Source organism: Vigna angularis, chromosome 1 (assembly GCF_016808095.1).
Source record: "Vigna angularis cultivar LongXiaoDou No.4 chromosome 1, ASM1680809v1, whole genome shotgun sequence".
Lineage (NCBI taxonomy): Eukaryota > Viridiplantae > Streptophyta > Magnoliopsida > Fabales > Fabaceae > Vigna > Vigna angularis.
Window position 1 is genome coordinate 54011368 of NC_068970.1, and position 17788 is coordinate 54029155.

At 36.8% G+C, this 17788-nt stretch overlaps 1 protein-coding gene across 2 annotated transcripts; it reads right to left on the reverse strand.

The window, feature by feature from the left end:
* Positions 1–1007: 1007 nt before the first annotated feature.
* LOC108343569 (homeobox-DDT domain protein RLT1) lies at positions 1008–11699 on the reverse strand. Of its 2 annotated transcripts, none has more exons than XM_052871347.1 (18): positions 10773–11699; positions 10159–10596; positions 9750–9826; positions 8898–9263; positions 8708–8788; positions 8432–8596; positions 8123–8345; positions 7891–7991; positions 7360–7446; positions 7108–7260; positions 6853–7008; positions 6343–6552; positions 5594–6256; positions 4961–5512; positions 3014–3634; positions 2817–2921; positions 2469–2732; positions 1008–2185 (listed from the first exon to the last, which is right to left on the reverse strand). In XM_052871347.1, exons 1-18 carry the CDS (start codon positions 10972–10974, stop codon positions 1289–1291), a joined length of 5361 nt encoding a protein of 1786 aa, XP_052727307.1. In that variant the 5' UTR covers positions 10975–11699; the 3' UTR covers positions 1008–1288. The 2 variants fall into 2 exon arrangements, with proteins under 2 accessions (XP_052727307.1, XP_017437418.1); XM_017581929.2 differs by having other exon boundaries at positions 8898–9308; positions 10773–11697.
* Positions 11700–17788: the final 6089 nt, after the last annotated feature.

The window sequence follows — 17788 nt, forward strand, 5'->3', positions numbered from 1 at the left end:
GTATATATGAATGGGTAAGACACATTAATGGTAAAAGAGAGATCAGAAGAGATAACAGTGAAAGAAACCATAGATGAACAGGAGAAAGAAACCATAAAAATCCAAGATTCTTCTATTAAGGCATTAATCATAGACCTTGAAAGAGAAGAAAGATACGATCTCAACACTCTAAATCACTACCTAAGACATTGTCACGTGCGACAAAAAAAAACGCGTAGATTTGAAACTTTGAGAGACGCATAAAGGTGCGTGGGAGCTCGATGAAGGCGTGGTTGACGACATGGTAGGCAACAGACAAGGGCAACAACTCCAACGACGACGATGGTTTTAGGTTCTAGATATCATGTTAAAAAATGAACTTTAAGCCTAGCTCAGCCTATAAAACTTGTTTGTAAAGTTAGATTTACACCCACTTATATATCCTATATTAGTTTTATCTCTAGTTAATATAAATTTTTAACACACATCTCTTACCATAAGATATATAAATATCGTACATGAAACTACATACTAATGAATAATTCGATAATAATAATCGATGAAACAATATATTTAACAAACAACAAATTTTCTAAAATACACTCTAAATTATAGCTTTGATAAGATATTAAATGTAATAAATACTATATAGATTATTCTTCCTTGTATAACAAATACACATGTAATAATGTATTTATAATAAAATAACCCAAAATACAAATAAAAAAATAACAAAATAATTAAAAATAAAAGTAAAGATAAAATATCTATATAATATATCTAATAATCTAATATATTTTTCAATTTCCAACTTTAAATACTGAATTAAAAGCTAAACATGCAGCCAAAATAAAAAAGGAACAGGAGGAGCTGAAGAGAAATTCGTTTGTATGAAACTTGTTACTTTGTAGTTTGGATCATTAAAGGAAAGATAACTTGAAGCATGAGTGTTCATGATCTTCAGCTTGAGCCCTTACAAGTTATGTTGCAAAGAATTTTTCTCTTTTTTGTTCATTTTCCCACCAATATGAAATCCAAATATAGAATTAACATTTTGCTGACTACTGGTTGGGAGCAAGAGACAATGTTCTGATTTTTGTAGCACTATTATTGATTGTATAATAATATTATAACCTTTCTATAAAAATCTTTTAAGAATCCACGCAATGGGCGGGTTTATATCTATTGTACACTATTATAGCCTACTCAACCATAGAACTCTCGAGAAGCCATGCCAAGACTTGGAACTCGGTTACCTCCTAAAGCTGCAATATAAAAAAAATGTAACGCAGCCTTTGAAAACAATATTCTAATCAGATGAATCTTCAGAGACATCTGAATCTGAGCTTTCTTCTTCATTTACAATTCTGTTTGCAGTACCATCTGAACCCTCGCTCATAACATCTCCCTCTGAATCCTCCTCTTCATTCTCTTCAATGCCATTGTCATTGTGATTGTCATCTTCAGAAGCTTCAACATCTTCATCACTTGTTCCAACCAGATCCCCCTGCCATCGGCTGGGATTACCATTAAAACCTATTTCCCAGTTTCCTTGATCATATTCCACAGCTTGGCCATTGTCATCAGATTCTACTGCTTGTCCATTGTCATCAGATTCCATTGCTTGACCATTGTCATCAGATTCCACTGCTTGGCCATTGTCATCAGACTCCACTGCTTGGACATTGTCATCAGACTCCATTGCTTGGACATTGTCATCAGATTCAGCCTCTTCAGTGCTGTTACTAATGTTAGCAGTTCCCATATGGATAGGAGTCATGGGACTTCCTTTTTGATCATCCCAATCCTCATCCAAGTTTCTTAATGATTCTCTAGCAATGTTGTTGTTACGAGAGGCACCCCTATGGCCTAGCAACAGATCTTCAACAGCCTTTTTCCCCATTCTTCTTTTCCGGACTGTTCGACGACCACGTCCACCAGCTTGTCCTTGTGATCCCCCTCCCTGTTGTTTTACCCTTTGATTTAGATTCCCAGCAACCTTTGCACTGTGCCGACGGCCATTATTTTGTTTGGTTTTAGATATACTTTTACTCCGTCCTTTGAGAGCACTACCTCGTCCTCGTTTATTGTTGCTTTGCACAATTTTCACAGTATTAGATTTAACCTTCATGAATTCATCACGTCCCATGTCGGCTGTTTCAGAAACTTTAATTGATTTGGAAGCACTGTGTCTTGAAGGAAGCTTCTGCAAGAGAGAAAAGTTAGATGGTTGTTAAACACCAGATTAACACAAGAATTCCAGCAAAACAGCCACACCTTGTCCACAAAATATAACCAAAAGGGACTTGTATAGCAAGAAAACATGGCAACCAATCTGTTTGGTGAATGTCCTGGACAAAATAGTTCCTCTTCATTTTTTTTCAGATAAAATAAAATGGGAGCATAACCCATAGCAAACATTTCATGGTAATGCCTACGAAATTAAAAGTTTGAGTGCAAAGATAACAGGCAAAATAAGATAGACTCACTATGTACTGCCTATCTTCTTTCTCCTCACGAGGTTCAGGTTTTTCATGCAGTACGTAGACAATTGATTCATCAAACTCAAAAAGTCTGAGAGACACGGCTGAAGTGGTCAGTGGAACCCATGGAAGTACAGCAACTGATTCAGGATCGGCAGAGGTTTGTGCAGCACTCTCTGACATAGTGTTCAACCCCAACTGTTCCCCTGTTGTAGAGAAGGTTGATGATAGAAAGTCCCGCTTCAATGCTCTCTCGAGTAGGGCCAATATCTGAAAACTGGATTGTTACATATTGGTTCTTAATTATAAATGTTTGATAAGATATGGATGACAATTTTAATAAAAACGGCAAACCTGTAGTAGTTCCTCTACAGAAGATGTTTTGCTCAACTTCACACTCCAATGCCTCCTAATATCTTCGATCCAAGTTGATTGAAATGCTTCGGGTGGAATGGAAACCTGTAAATTAGAATGTGAATATAATTATAATATATCTATCAAAAAGTACCATTCTAAAATCAGAATGTAAATCACCAATACCATCAACTCACCTCAATATAAGCTAGCAGGGCCTTAAGCAATCTTGTCCGTAAGGGAAGAGACGAATCCAAAATACAAATCTCTTTTGATAATTTGTCTCCACATTGAAATGCGTGTTTAGAAAAATTAAATCCATTATTTGAGGGAAAAGTTCTGTGGCAACAACTGCAATGGGAGTCTTCATAGAAATAAGGATTGAGACAGATATCACAGACGACAACCTGAGGTTTGCATCTTTTCTTCCCGTATTTCATGGCACATAATATTGATGAATTATAGCATTCTTTCCATGTCCACTTTTGAAAATCTTGATACCTTCTCAAGGCAGATTTCTTGTCGCTCTCACTTTTCCCAAGCTCAATTTTGAAGGATGAGGAAGTTTCCAAACTGTCGGAGTTCAGGCCACAAAGGGTACTACTGGGGCTGTCAGATCCAGTATGACGATCAGGACTGGAATCTGTTTCGTCAGCTTCATTTTTAACACATGTTTCGCCTCTGCTTCCAGCTTTAGAACATTGTGTATTATTATGAACATTTTCCTTAAAGGAACCCTCAACCTTTTGCAACATTAGTCGCAAATGAGATTCCCTGACCCCACGCGAATCAAGGGAATTCAGAAGCGCATCAAAGGCCTGTAGGATTAGTTTAATAAATTATAAAAATCTAAATTTAAAATCACAAAAAAAAAACGAATGCTACATATTACTTGACAGCATTTCTATCTTTGGCTAGTTGTAACTTAAAAACATAAAAGAATGATACTTTTGAAAGAAGCACACCAAATAAATACTGGAATAAAAGACCGGAACTGTGTTGATTTATTTTAGCAAGAGGATTGCTAAGCCATTTATAAGGGGTATGTAATGCACACAACCTTCATACCTAGGATTAAAAATTTGGAGCATGAAGTTCTGAAAGAAATTAGAATTGAGAAAAGGATTGGCTGATCTTAGATAAAGGTTTTTGAGACTAATTTAACATAACAATGTGAGGTAAGGGCTCTCTCTCACTTATATACTCTTTTCAAGTTCTATTTTTAGTCCATGTGAGACTTAGTCTTTTTCCAATACATCCCATCATGTCAAGCACTATTGGGCTTGGTGCATGGATAATATAATAGGTGGCTCTTTTTTAATGGAAGTAGTGTACGAGGAAAAGGAAAGTGTTTGGTGGTAACCAAGTTGAAGGGAGATAGACTCGTTATCTTAAATAAGGAAACAAATAGGGAAAATTGATGAAATCTGAAGACCACTCCTAAGAGATCATTTAAGATACTCAAAATTCTAACATATTGTGATAATAATAAAAGATATTATAAATTACTTTCAAAATAGTCTAACACATTTTAAGGTTATCCTTCTCAATGGCATTTGCCAAAAGGACAGATATTGATGGATAACACAACTGAAACATGAGGAAATGAATTTAATGCAGTCTTTTAGGAACTGGACGAACCAACTGGTCTGACTGGTTCAATCATAGACCAGACCATTGGGTAGTTCAGCCAGGCCACAACAAATCCACAAATACAAAAGCCAGCTCCACAAATAAGCCAATGACCCACACAAACTGGTCTGTTTGCTTATAAATGGTTCTTTGTTTAATTGTTGTTAGAAAAATGTTCGAATTTGGTCATGCTAGACTCAAACTTCTGGATGTAAGTTCCCAAGGTTTATGAGCAAACCATTTTACCAACTAATCCAGTAGAATACCTTTTGGTAATATTTACTTTACGTTGATATATACAATATGCCTCCAGTTTGTATACAAACTGACACTGACACAAGTTCAACCATGGGTTAATCATTAACCATAAACCAATGCTTTCACTGGTTCAATGATCAGACAATTTTATGGGTATGATGTCTATTGAAGTCAGTAATGAGTTGATCAGAAAGAGGGATTTCCATATAAAGAAAAGAAGAAAGGAAAATGTAACTAGGCAACACGCATTTTACCTCTTCAGTATCAATAAGCCTCCAATTGCCATCAAGAAATTCGACAAAGATCCGGCCAGAGCCAGGATCATTGGAAGAAGCAGATGCAACGAATTGCCAATAACGGTTACGTCTTCGATCTTGCCCAAGGGGTAAGGATCTGTAGGCACACATCTTCTCTGCTATGTGGAAAATATAAGATTTCAGCTGAGACCGTGACCTTTTTGAATACTGTGCAAATGTCTGAATCTGAGGGTTATCTGGGCCAGTGCAAAGATCTTGAACTGAAGAGTGTTTTTCAACAGACAGGCTCTGTACACCTGGAGTGGCTTTTTGATTTTCTGCAGTGCTGGGAGAGGGCACAATATTACTATTGTTGCCAATATTAATACCAAGCAATGAAGGGCTTTGGTTTCCCTCTGCGGCAGGACAAGAGTATTGTATTTCAACTTTATTCCCATTGAGAGATGGAAAATCAGATTTACTGAAAATATCATCTTTTAATCGAAATTTATCCAGTTGTGCTTCTGCCCACATTTGTTTCTTCAGAGCATTTGCTGCTTCCAAACGATCCTGAACAACTACTCATGTCAATTTGATAAACAACACAAAAAAAAGGTACGGACAAAATACGTTATATGGAATAAAGTTTACCTCAAGAACAACACGGATTGAATTTCCTTCATTTGCCACACCAACCAACACAACAAGGGCACTTAGACGCTCCTCTACACTGAGGTCAGAATATTCTCCTTCTGCAAGCCCTTGAACCCATGATTCTCCAGGCTTGCTTTCATCAATTTCCATATTATCTTCACCAAGATTTCCAACGTTCAAAACTTCACAAGCCCCAGGTTTCCTCCCGGTTACAGCAATTGGAGTATCAACCTTCTTGGAAGAACTCTCAGGAAAATGAGGCAGATCCTTATCAAACTCACCCTGAAGTCCAACATCATGGCCCAAATTTTCTTTTCCATTTGATGAGAAATCATCACACGGTTCAGATGTTTTGTTTGCACTTGACGAATTTACCAAATCATCAACTTCAGGGTCCTCGTCAATTTCATCACTCTCTGACTCTTCTCTTTCAACATCATCAGTATCCTCCTCAGCTAGAAACCCATTTTCAAATATCTGAATTTTCTTTCTTGCTTCTGAAAGAATGGACTCGGCATCAGCAGGGTTCTTTCTAAATGCCTGACGTACACAATATGTTGACGGAGCTATTCTTTCAAAAAGCTTGGTATCTCTTGTTAAAGCAACAGAAATTGATGCCTCAGGTGTCTTGCTGGTTGTCAGATCTCGAAGACCAGATTTCTGACAGGTAAAGTGACATAAGAAGTCAAGAACAAACCAGACAATACAAAAGATCCCTTAATATGGATATGCAAGTATGCACAGACCTGAATTTTTTCTGCAAGCTCTAGTACTGTCAATCCCTTGTCACCCTCAAGGGATAGAACATGAAATGCTGCAAATTTAACTGTACCAGGAGTTAATCGATGTCTAGATCTTCGAGGGGCTAACAGACCTCTCTCATGCATTTTTGCAACTGCATTTTCAGCCGCTGAACCATTACGAAGTTTAGAAATGATATCTTCACAACTTCTTCCCTGGATTTTAGATATAGATTTCAATCATTTATTGGATAATAACATTAAATCCCCAAAAGGAAAGCCTTTAATTGATTACTAAAACACAAGCAAACCAAAATTGTCAGAAAAAAATTTCATGATAACAAAAGTTTCCCAGCAGTTCAGGATAAACAAAAATGGCTAAACACGAAATCAGCCAACTAAAAATTTATCTTAATTGTATATACTGTCTTTAATCAATGCGGAGGTATTCACATAATGAAAGAATCTTCAAAAGCTGAATCTAAAAATGATAAAGTAAAACTAAGAAAACTGAACCTCGTCTTTATTATTTGCATATGAACAGGTAGCACTTCTTTTCTTTAACTGTGGTCCATATCCGGCAGATAAAGCTAGCTGTCGGAAAATTTCTGGCCATGTCAATAGATTCAAGTGCTTATGCCAATTCCGTATGTCAAAGCCCCATGCATATGCCTGACATGACAAAGGCAATATTACATGAATGGAGTCTGCTAAATAAAACCACTTATCATAACAAAATTGAGAAAAAATGCTAAAAATCCTAGAACTTACGCCTTCCACAATCTCTGGATGACCACCTCCGGCGTTAGCAGCACCGTTTTGATTCGATCCTAATCCAGTAGAAGGTGTCCTTGCAACATCTTCAATGTCTTTTATTACCACCTTAAGAAGAGCAACATGTATCTCACCCAATAGTCTTGAATCCTGAGAAAAAATCATTTGAAAACCCAGAATGAGAAAAGGGTGAACAAGACTAGTTAAACTAATAGCATGAAATCACTAGCAAAGTCCAGACTGACTCACATAGTCATGAAATGCTTGAACAAACTCATCTAGAGTAAAAGACCATAACTCCAGAACATCAGCAAAAGTAATCAAAAATCTCCAAACCTGAAATAGAACAGTACAACTTTCAAACCTTCAATTTAGAAGTATTAAGTAAGAGAGAAAATTGGTACATCCCCATAGCTCTGACTCAGCAAACAACACCATACACTAAAGATTACAAGAGAATAACTACCAGAACTATAGATTGCAGAAAGATAAATTGCCGAAGCACAATTTCTTAATGCAAACGTCAAAACTAGATAAAGACCAAAGGAAATATACAGGTTTACCTGATATTAGTCTAACATACATGCAACATTAACACAAAAAACCTGAAGTCTTTAACTGTCTTATACAAGCAGATATAACAACATTAATCTATTATTTGAATTAATAAAAGAACTGTAATTATAGATCACTGTCAGGACCAGAGCAGAATAATGGTAAATTAAGGATTTTGTATACTATGAGTGTGAAAAAGAGGCGAAAGAGATTATAAGAACATACCATGAGAAGATTGCCAACATTCTTCTCTGAGTTGATCCACGGTTTGATTGCAAATGGTTTTCTTAGCTTGACACTCTTTGGTGGGAAAACACACAATGAATCTATAATATAAGAATGATTTTTCAGTACTAAACGTAGAAATGCATTCCCTTTAGTCTTTGAATCAATACTTAGCCCCCAAAAAGACCGAATATATAAATTACAGATGGCAAAATAAAAATAAATTTCTCACCCCTAAATGACTCAATATGTTGCAGAGTATCAAAATCAAGGTGAATAATAGAGGAAAACCCCTTGCTTGAGGCAGCCAACTCCATCATTTCCAGATGTTCATCCTCAATAAGTTCCATAGATTCCTTAGCTATTCTACGAGCAGTAGCCTTCTCAAGGGCAGCTTTCCTTCTCTCTGCTTCTTTCTCTTTGCGAAGCTCTTCTCTTATCTTCATTTTTTCTGCCTTTTATGGTAAAATATGTGAAAATAAATCAAGCATTCTCAGATGTCTAAACATAAAAGCTATCATCATAAGGCTTGGACACTCACTCTTATATTTTCTTTCAGCAAAAACTTTTCCCTTCGCTCAATTTCGCGTTTTTGTTCCCGTCTTACTTTTTCCTCTTCTCGTTGTCTCTCACGCATTAACCTCTCTTCTTCCTTCTTTCTTTCACGATCTTGTTTCTCTATTTCTTTTCTCATCCTTTCTTCATTCTAAAAATGAGGGGAGGAAAAAGAGATTAATTCAAAGAACGTGAATGCAATTCATTTCAACCCTTATAACAATTATGATAGCGGGAAAAAGTGAGTTCATTTCAATGAAACCTTTCGTCTAAGGTTATCTTGCTTCTCAATCTCTTTCCGGATTTTCATCTCATGCGCTTCTACATCACGAACATCATCACTCTACATCAATAGAATTAAAATTATAAAACTCCACTTTAGAAAGAATATACCAAATATTGAAAGGGATCACTTAGCAAAATTACAACATTAACAAATAGCTCACAGATACCTTTCGTTTCTTCTCAATCCGTATTGCATTGTTGTTATGCAAAACTTGACCACTAGGTTGAGCATGGAGATTTTCGGGCACAACAATTTGGTGATCAGCAAAGTGAGAGCTCGTTCCAACATTAAGTATGGTTGGGTCCAATTCCCTAGTTGGGGCAGCATTATCATCCCGCGTAGGAGACTGATATGGAATCAATTGCTTATCTTGTTGCGACAAAAGACGAGCACGGAATTGACCTTGACTAGGACGAATTCTAGGTACAGTTTCATTTCCAAGGGCCAAATGAAGATTTCTGGCAGGACCTTCCATTGCATCATGTAAATGAGATTTGCTGAACGGTCCAGAAGTATCAGACCTAGTGCCAGCCTGGGTTGGAAGAGATCGATAGTCACGAAATGTCCTTGCCATAGCCTAGAATGGAGCTCAACTTAATCAAAGCTCAAATAAAGCAACTAACTTAAAGTAAAAATAAGCATCAACATGAAGACAAATAATTTAAACAAATATAACAGCATGTTCTTCAATTCCTCAAACTGTCAAGAAAAACAGACAGATCATTTGCACAAAAAGGGCATTTAAAATGATAATCTGTGTGCCAAGGAAGCCAAAAGGCACTAAATTAAACATCATAAAGATGTACTTAACCAAGCAAACACTCAAAATTGCTGATAGAAAAGAAGTAAAGACCAAAATCTAGACATGATATTAACAACTCAAGCAATAAAAGCTTAGGCAACCTCCAACCTTGCCACCAAAGTCTTTCCAATTTCCAATTTGTGACTAATAAGCAGTACAGGAAAAGTTTCATTTTATTAACCAAGATTTCACTGTTGTAGCAGAAAGAAAACCAACCTTATTGGCTCTACTATCATGTCTTTCATATATTTTACTGTCATAGGCGAAACTAGGTAGCTTCTGCTGTTCGGTAGCTGCTCCAAAAGAGAAATATACAAGAAATGTCAGTAGCCAAACAAAGGTCATACGCCTATAACAAACATTTACCTATTTTTTTCTAGTGATTTGTTTAAATTATAAAAGTAGAAGACGTAGAGTCGGAGAACATAGCTGTATATGATAAGTAAAAACGAAATATAAGACAATTTTTCACGATGCCAAGGTAGAGAAGAAATGCAAGGAAGATAAAGCATTCTAAGTTAAAATAGGACCTAAATAACACAATGTACAATATAAAGAAACAGAAGCATTCAGTTAATTCAGCAGGTCAAGATAGAATCACAAGTTTCTATGATTTTTTGTATACCTAAAGGTGCTCCAAAGGCATCTGGTGGCAATGGATCAAACTCTACTCCTAGAATTGGTCCATCTTCCCTCAACGGCTCCCCTAACTGCGCCTCAACACAAGCAATTGCTCTACTCTCCATCATAGCCCGTGGGGACTCGTAATAACCAGGCACACCCCGGGGAACAATGTTCAGGGGCTCCACTCGGGCATAAGGGCTGGACCCTGAACCGGACCCGGATCCATACTCATTACCAAGCTCCGGGGGGCTAAGCATGGGGTCATCTGTAGGTGATTCCGGCAAAGGTTCTGCCACCACCTTCCGTGGCACTTTCTTGGACGTCAAGTCCTTCTTGTCCTTCAACCTCCTATGGCAGAACCACATCTGAAGCTGCCGATCCGACAAACCCAATTTCTCAGAAAGTTCTCCCCTCATCGTCTCCGACGGATAATTATCCACTAATCAACCAAAAAAAAGTCACAAAATTATTTCCCAGGACTCAGCAAAAAAAAAAAAAAAAAAAAACACCAAACTCCCCAATTAAAAAATTACTGCAACAAACAGAACAAAACAAAAACACAAGAAAATTGAAAATTGCAAAATTCAAGAAGCGATAGGAGGGCAAGGAACGAACCAGCATAAGCCTTCTCGAGGGTTTCAAGTTGAAAAGGGGTTTTCATCTGGCGCTTGGGCTTGCTCTGCCCCTCATTAGAATTCACAATTTTGCTACTAATTCCGTGATTGCTGTCGTTGTTGTTGTTATTCTCATTGCTATCATCGTCTGTGCCACCCCTTTTCCGATTATTCTCTCCCTCGGAACAAGCCTCTCCCTCCATGGACGAAAAGCGATCAAAGATCGAGACTTTCCTATCCCCGCTTCACAAAACCCCAGAAATTGCAGAACCCCTAAAGTACAAGAAGCAGGAACAAAAATTAGGGTTCCCCAGGAGAACGAACTTCTGTTGTTCCTCCAATCCTTTATGCCTTTCTCTCTCTTGCGATCAAATCCCAATTTCGTAATGACGATGAATGGAAGAGCACAAGGGACGAAAACAACAACATGGATAAATAAAGGGGAAAATATAACAGATGTGTGCAATGTGAGGATTGAAAAGATAGAACAAGAAAGAAGAATAAAAGAAGCAAGATAAAAAACAATAGTAAGATAAGAATATTAATAATCGAAAATCAAAAATAATAAACCAACAACAACAACAACAGTTGCTCTTGACTGCTACTCCTACTATAATCCCACCATCATCACCTCCACCTTTCATAATAATTCCCTTTTAATTTTTTTTCTTCTTCGAATAATAAACCGATTTCTTTTTTATTTTTATTTTTGTTCTCTTTTTTATGAACGAACGGTGTCAAAATGAGTGTGTGTTTTGTTGTTCCTGTCAAACAGGACTTTAACGAACAATAACACGCCAAAGATAAGAAAATATGCCTTTCTTTATCTTTTGTTAAGATTTCTCAATATTACTTATTTCTTATCTTTTGAATTTTCCTTTTGTTTGATTAGATAAGATTTGTACCTAAAATTTTATGGGTTTTTGTTTTGATTTTGCTAAAACTAAAACTATCTAAACATGAAATGTTTTGCTGAGTTTTGCATGTGTGTACTGTTCCTGTCTCCCCGGTGTGTTAATTTTGATGAACATTTTTCGGAGGTTCTGGTCTGGGATTTTCCATTTTATTTTTATTTTTATTTTATTTTTGTTTTGTTTTTATTATTTTGTTGCTAAAATGTAACTTTTGTGTGTGTGTGTGGTTTTTGTTTTCGAGGAAGGAAAGAGAGAGGAAAAGAAACGAATTAGTTGTTACTCAACTTGGGATTGATTGGTTCTTTAAACTTGTTTTTTCGTTTTCAGCTCAGTCTCGGTTTCCTTGATTTTCAGTGATTTGGGATCTCTTGATGTTTCACGTTTATGCTTTTGTGGGTCCCTTTCTTTCCTCGGACACCAATGTACTAATTGGGCTTCTTTTTGGGCCTCCTTTAAAGGCTTTTTCTTCGTAATTTCTATATGCACCTCCAAAATTTTAAAATGACCTATTCTACAAATCTTTTGGAACAAAATTTTCATAACAAAATTTCTAAAACATAATTTTTAGAATAAGATTTTCAAAATAGAATTTTTTAAATAAGCTTTCCAAAACACATAAATCCCTTCTCGAATAAGCTTTCAAGAATAGAATTTCTAAATCAAGTTTTTCATAATATATATGACAGTATCTCGAACAAAATTTCCATAAAGAGTTTTCCAAAAGAAGCTTTCCGAAATATGTGAACTGCGTTTTGGAGTGAGTTTTTTCTCATCTTGCTCTTTTTCTTCCTTTTCAACAAGGATGACGTAACAATGACAGCAATGAGAATATCGGTCGGTGTAGTACAATTAGGGAGGGTATTTTAGTCTTTGTATATTATTATAGGATGTAGTTAGTAAGGTAGGGATGCTGGAAGAAAAACATTAATTAAATGAGATTTATCCTTCTTCACTGTGTTTTCTATTTGCACCGCCTCAAATTTTGATAATGATTACTTTGTCGTTTTCTCTTAAAAATAACTATTCTATAATGTTGTTACTTACAGTTGGGTGATGGGTTTGGTTTTTGACTATTAGAAAAAATTGTTGGTAGAGTTAAAGTGTTAAAAATGTTCCGACAAGTTATGTGATAAATGTCAATATTTTTAGTACCAATGGAATTTTTCATCACTAGTTTTGATATTTTTTATATATATCTGAAAGTGACATAGATTGAATAATTTTAAATATTAGTTTTGAATTATATGCTATATGAATTTTACTTTTCTAGAGGCAAATAAACTTTTATTGAATAATCCTAGAAGAATAAAGGGAAAAGTTTTAGATTGCATAATCCTAGAAGAATACCTCATACGAAACATTTTGGATTTTACAAGGTATTTTTTTTTAATAAATTCATCCATAAAGTCATTTAAAAAAAGGTGAATCATAACTTTTGTCTTGCATAATTTGAAAAGTCAATTGAACCATTTCAAATAAGGTAATTCGTTAAACACTTTGTAGTCACGTGATTTATAAATAGAATTGTGATTTCTAGAACAACCGATACTAAATTATGTAATGTGGAAGTTTTCTTGATAGTATACCTGTTTATTATGCACAAAATTTATAAATAGTAGTTTAAGGTAAGGAGATAAGTTATATATTAATTATGTATTTATTGTCCTTACAATCTGAATTAGTTTGGTTTTGGTATCAAAGGACATTTGACTAGTATTCATCGACTAGTGTTTAATGAACAGGACTTGGAGTTGTGAACGACTAGTTGAAGACTAACAATTGGATGTGAAGACTCGACTTACACCTAAAACATTTTGGCACCTACCGTTGGACTAGAGATCAACTTGTTAATCTCATGGTAACTACAAGGAACACAACAAGAAATGTAGTTATGCAAGAAGTGAACAACCAGCCTAATCTGATAGAGATGATGAGAAATCTACAGAGACAAATGGAGAAGATGTAAAGAAAATATGAAAAATAGTTTAGAACCCTTCGCGCGGAAAACACAAATATGCAGCAAAAGTAGAGTGTCATGAATTTTGTGCCCCCTGTCCCAACTCAACTCTTGTAGACCAAGCAGTGTGAAAAGCCTTATCGAATGGTCCATAAGGACAACTCAGGGGTTAGAAAGGATCACCTGTTTGTCGCAACTGCGAACACGATCGGGATGCTTCCATTCACAACAAGAATAATGGAGGCGCCTTTGCTGGACAAGTGGACGATGCCTATTTTTTATAAGTACGATGACTATTATGATCCCAATGAACATCTTAGAATGTTAACGAATCAAATGGAACTCTACACCTCGAGTGATCCCGTTTGGTGTAGATCCTTCTCCATCTCGCTAAAGGGAGAAGTTTTGGTCTAGTTCTCCTTGCTGCCACCAAACTCCATAGATAGCTTTGCCACCATCCGTTCTAAGTTTGGGGCACAATTTGTGACCAGCCGACTGCATCATCTTACATCCATTTCCTTGGTGAATGTTAGGTAGGGAAAGGACGAATCACTTTGAGTGTTCATGGAGAAGTTTGGGAAAGTGGCAAGACAAATCTGGAACCTTAGCCATGAAGTGGCTATGCATCATATGATTATGGCCTTTAGACCATAACCATTCATGGATAGTCTTTGCATGAAGCCTATAAAGAATATGAATGAGTTTAGGTAGATAGTTGCTCAGTTTATGCAAATTGAGGAAATGCACTACAAACAAAAGCTTCATCAAGTAACAAGAAAGCTGATAAAAAACTGCACAATAAAGGGAATAATACTTTAAACAAAGAGTCGGCTAAAAGACCACAGTTTCACCAGTATACTCCTCTCAAAGAATCCCAAGCAAAGATTCTTGAAGAAGCTCTTAAAGTTGAGTTGATACCTACTCCTAGGAGGAACCCCACTCCTCCAAATGTCGAGATGAATAGACATTACCTATACCATAGAAATCTTGCGCAAAGAATAGCAAAATGCACTACCCTATGTGACAACATTGAAGAGTTGATATGGACGGGTCATTTAAAGAAGTTTGTTAAAACCGAACGGGCAGAGAGGACTCCCTCTCATAGGCACAACCTTGAGTGGAGCTCCCGACGAGCCAATGCATAAGACGATGTAGAAGTAGAGAACATCTACTAAGTGGGAATATAAATACAATCACTAAGCGATTTGTTATAGGCAGATCATCAACATCAGCACTGATGAGGCATATTCGAGCATTGAAAATTATGCATCTTTTTTAGAAGAAACCAAGAACCATGCCTCAAATCACCTTTGCCGACAAAGATTTCAAGGCCCTTGATCTTGGTTTGGATGATCCAATGGTGATTACTGTAAAAACTGTTCATTATGGCATAAGCAAAACACTAGTTGACAAAGGCAGTTCGGTCAACATCTTGTATCGGAAAATGTTCCTAAAGATGCATATTTGAAGACCTTATTGTACCTTATAATGACCAGATTGTATGATTCTCTAGCAAATGAGTGGACACTAGAGGATACCTTAACCCGAGGACGAGAATTGGATCCTGTTGGAATAGCCAGGAGATCTACATCTGATACCTTCTAGTTGAGGCCAACACATCCTATAATGTGTTGATCAGACGACCATGTCTCAAAGCCTTCGGAGCTATCATATCTACACCTCACCTGATTATCAAAATCCCTTCTGATAGGGGCACAATTTGCATAATGCATGTAGATTAGAAAATCACACATATTTGTTATTATGTGGGTCTTAAAATGACTCTTTACATTCCACCACGTAAAACACATCGATCTGAGGTGGCAATGACAAATCTTGATCCTAACGATGAACAACTAAGAACAAAGTTGGATAGCGTAAAAAAACGAAGGGAAGTTGTGGTCTTCCAAGTAGAAACATAGAGAAGAATGATAGTAAGGAGGTACAACAACAAAGTCAAGCTGAAAAGTTTCAACGAAAGAGACTTAGTTTGGAGGAAGACAAACGAAGCCTAGAAGAAACCTACATATGGCAAGATTGCACCAAACTAATAAAGATCCTTCAAGATAATAGAAGAATTGAAGAATGAAGCTTACTTTCCTTAATACTCGAACAACAAGAATGTCCCCAACACTTGGAATGCTCCTCATTTGAAGTTTTATTTCAGTTAAGAATTGTAATCTCTAATCTTTGACCAGCGTACTCTTTCCTACCACCAATGTGACATCCCAAAATATATAGAAAAGGCATACATATAATAAAGACGTCATCATGCATAATATAGAAAAGCAGTCAAGAGTAATTAGGATTACAATCATCCTTAGAATAGTGTGGAATTGAAAACTAGAGTATTAGAGTTCCTCCCTGGAAATTACAGAGAATTTAAAACTTTAAATGCACTAAAGTTCTTCAAAAATAATATGAGTTCATGGAAATAAAAGCTAGCAAATCTAAGCTGCAGCACTGTCGTCCCCATCAAGAGTTGTTTCCAAAGTATCCTCCTCGACATCTGCTCTCACCCAAGTGGATGATCATCGCAAAAGGAAACACATACAACATGCACAAACACAAGCAAGCAAGGGTGAGCTAATTAAATATAAAAAACATGCATCATGTCAAGCATATAATCTACAAGAGTTATTCTCAAATCAAAACAGATTAAGACAGGTATCCTAACATGTTGAACACTAGACTTGACTCGTTTGGACTTTAGAATGAGAGTCGAGCTATGACGGGTGTCAACACCCAATTTCGTCCGGATTGACTAAATGATAGGTCTCTTTCTATTTTTGATTTGTTTTATTTTATTTTCTACATTTTCATTTTATTTTATGTTATTATGTTTAATTTCATTTTACTATTTTGTATTTGATTTAGTGTTTTTTAAAAAAAGAAAAAAAAAGGAAAAGCAAAAAAAGAGAAAAAAATAAGGCGTTTGTCTTTAGTGAAAAAATGAATAAAAGAAAAAAAGAAAAAGAAGGAAAAAGTGTTTTTGTTTAGAGGGAACAGTGTACGTGTGTGTGCTGGGAGGAGGTGGCAGAAAACCGTTTCTGCAGAGTCCGCGGGTGGTGGCAGAGACGTTTTGGAGCCTACAGATTTGGCACATACACGATTTGGGCATACGGAATTGCAGAGTGGCACAAAAAGCACAGAGAAGCATTGAGAAAGGGGGATTTTGGAGAGCTCCAGGGGGACCTTCATCTTCACTGGATCATCATCCATTGCCAAGAAGGAGACATTGGCACCTGCAAAGAAAAACAGGAGGCATTATTCACAAAAAAGAGAGGGGAGAAGTCAGCTACTCAGGGGAGAGACTCATCGGAGACACAAGGTTGGCAATAGCAAACGAAGCTTCAAAAGGTAAGTAATACCTTGCACTCCATGTTTTACTGAGTTTTGAACATGTCTCTGTTACGTTGTTGCTACGTTTGCATATGTTTAGTTGAATACATTCATGGTGTTGTGGATATTTGTAAATACCCTTATACACATCAACATCCATCTCTTCATCCTTACGCCTCACGGCCAGTACCTTTCTTCTTCACTTTCATTTCCAATCATCAACACCTCACGGCCAACACCCAGGATCTTCATCCTTATTACCTCACGATCACCATCTTCATCCTTATACCAGATACACGACCATGCCCATCATCTTCAACGCCATCCATCGTTCATCTCCAACACCTTATACTATCCAACACCACCTCTAGCGTCATCACGTTCATCTCCAACACCATCTCCATCATCATCATCTTCTTCTTTCATATACCTCACATCCATCATCTATCCTACACTTCTCAAATCACTCTCCAACCCCTCTGCTCCTCTCACCCGTAACCATCCCAACCGCTTGTTTCTTCTTCACAGCTCACTCACTACTTCCATCATATTTCCCATCATCATCCTGCTTCCATCATTGACCGGACACTGAACCTTATACACGGCCAACACCAATCTTCAATCAATACCCCCCTCACACGAAAAACTCTCAATTCCTTCAGCACACTCAAAGCCAGAGAACCCACCATTTTCCTATCTTCCATTCACTCTCACGCTCTTCTCTATTCACTCAACAAAATCACACCCTCTGAAACCAAATCCATCCCAACTCACGCGCTACATCTATCATCCTCCCCAGCCACC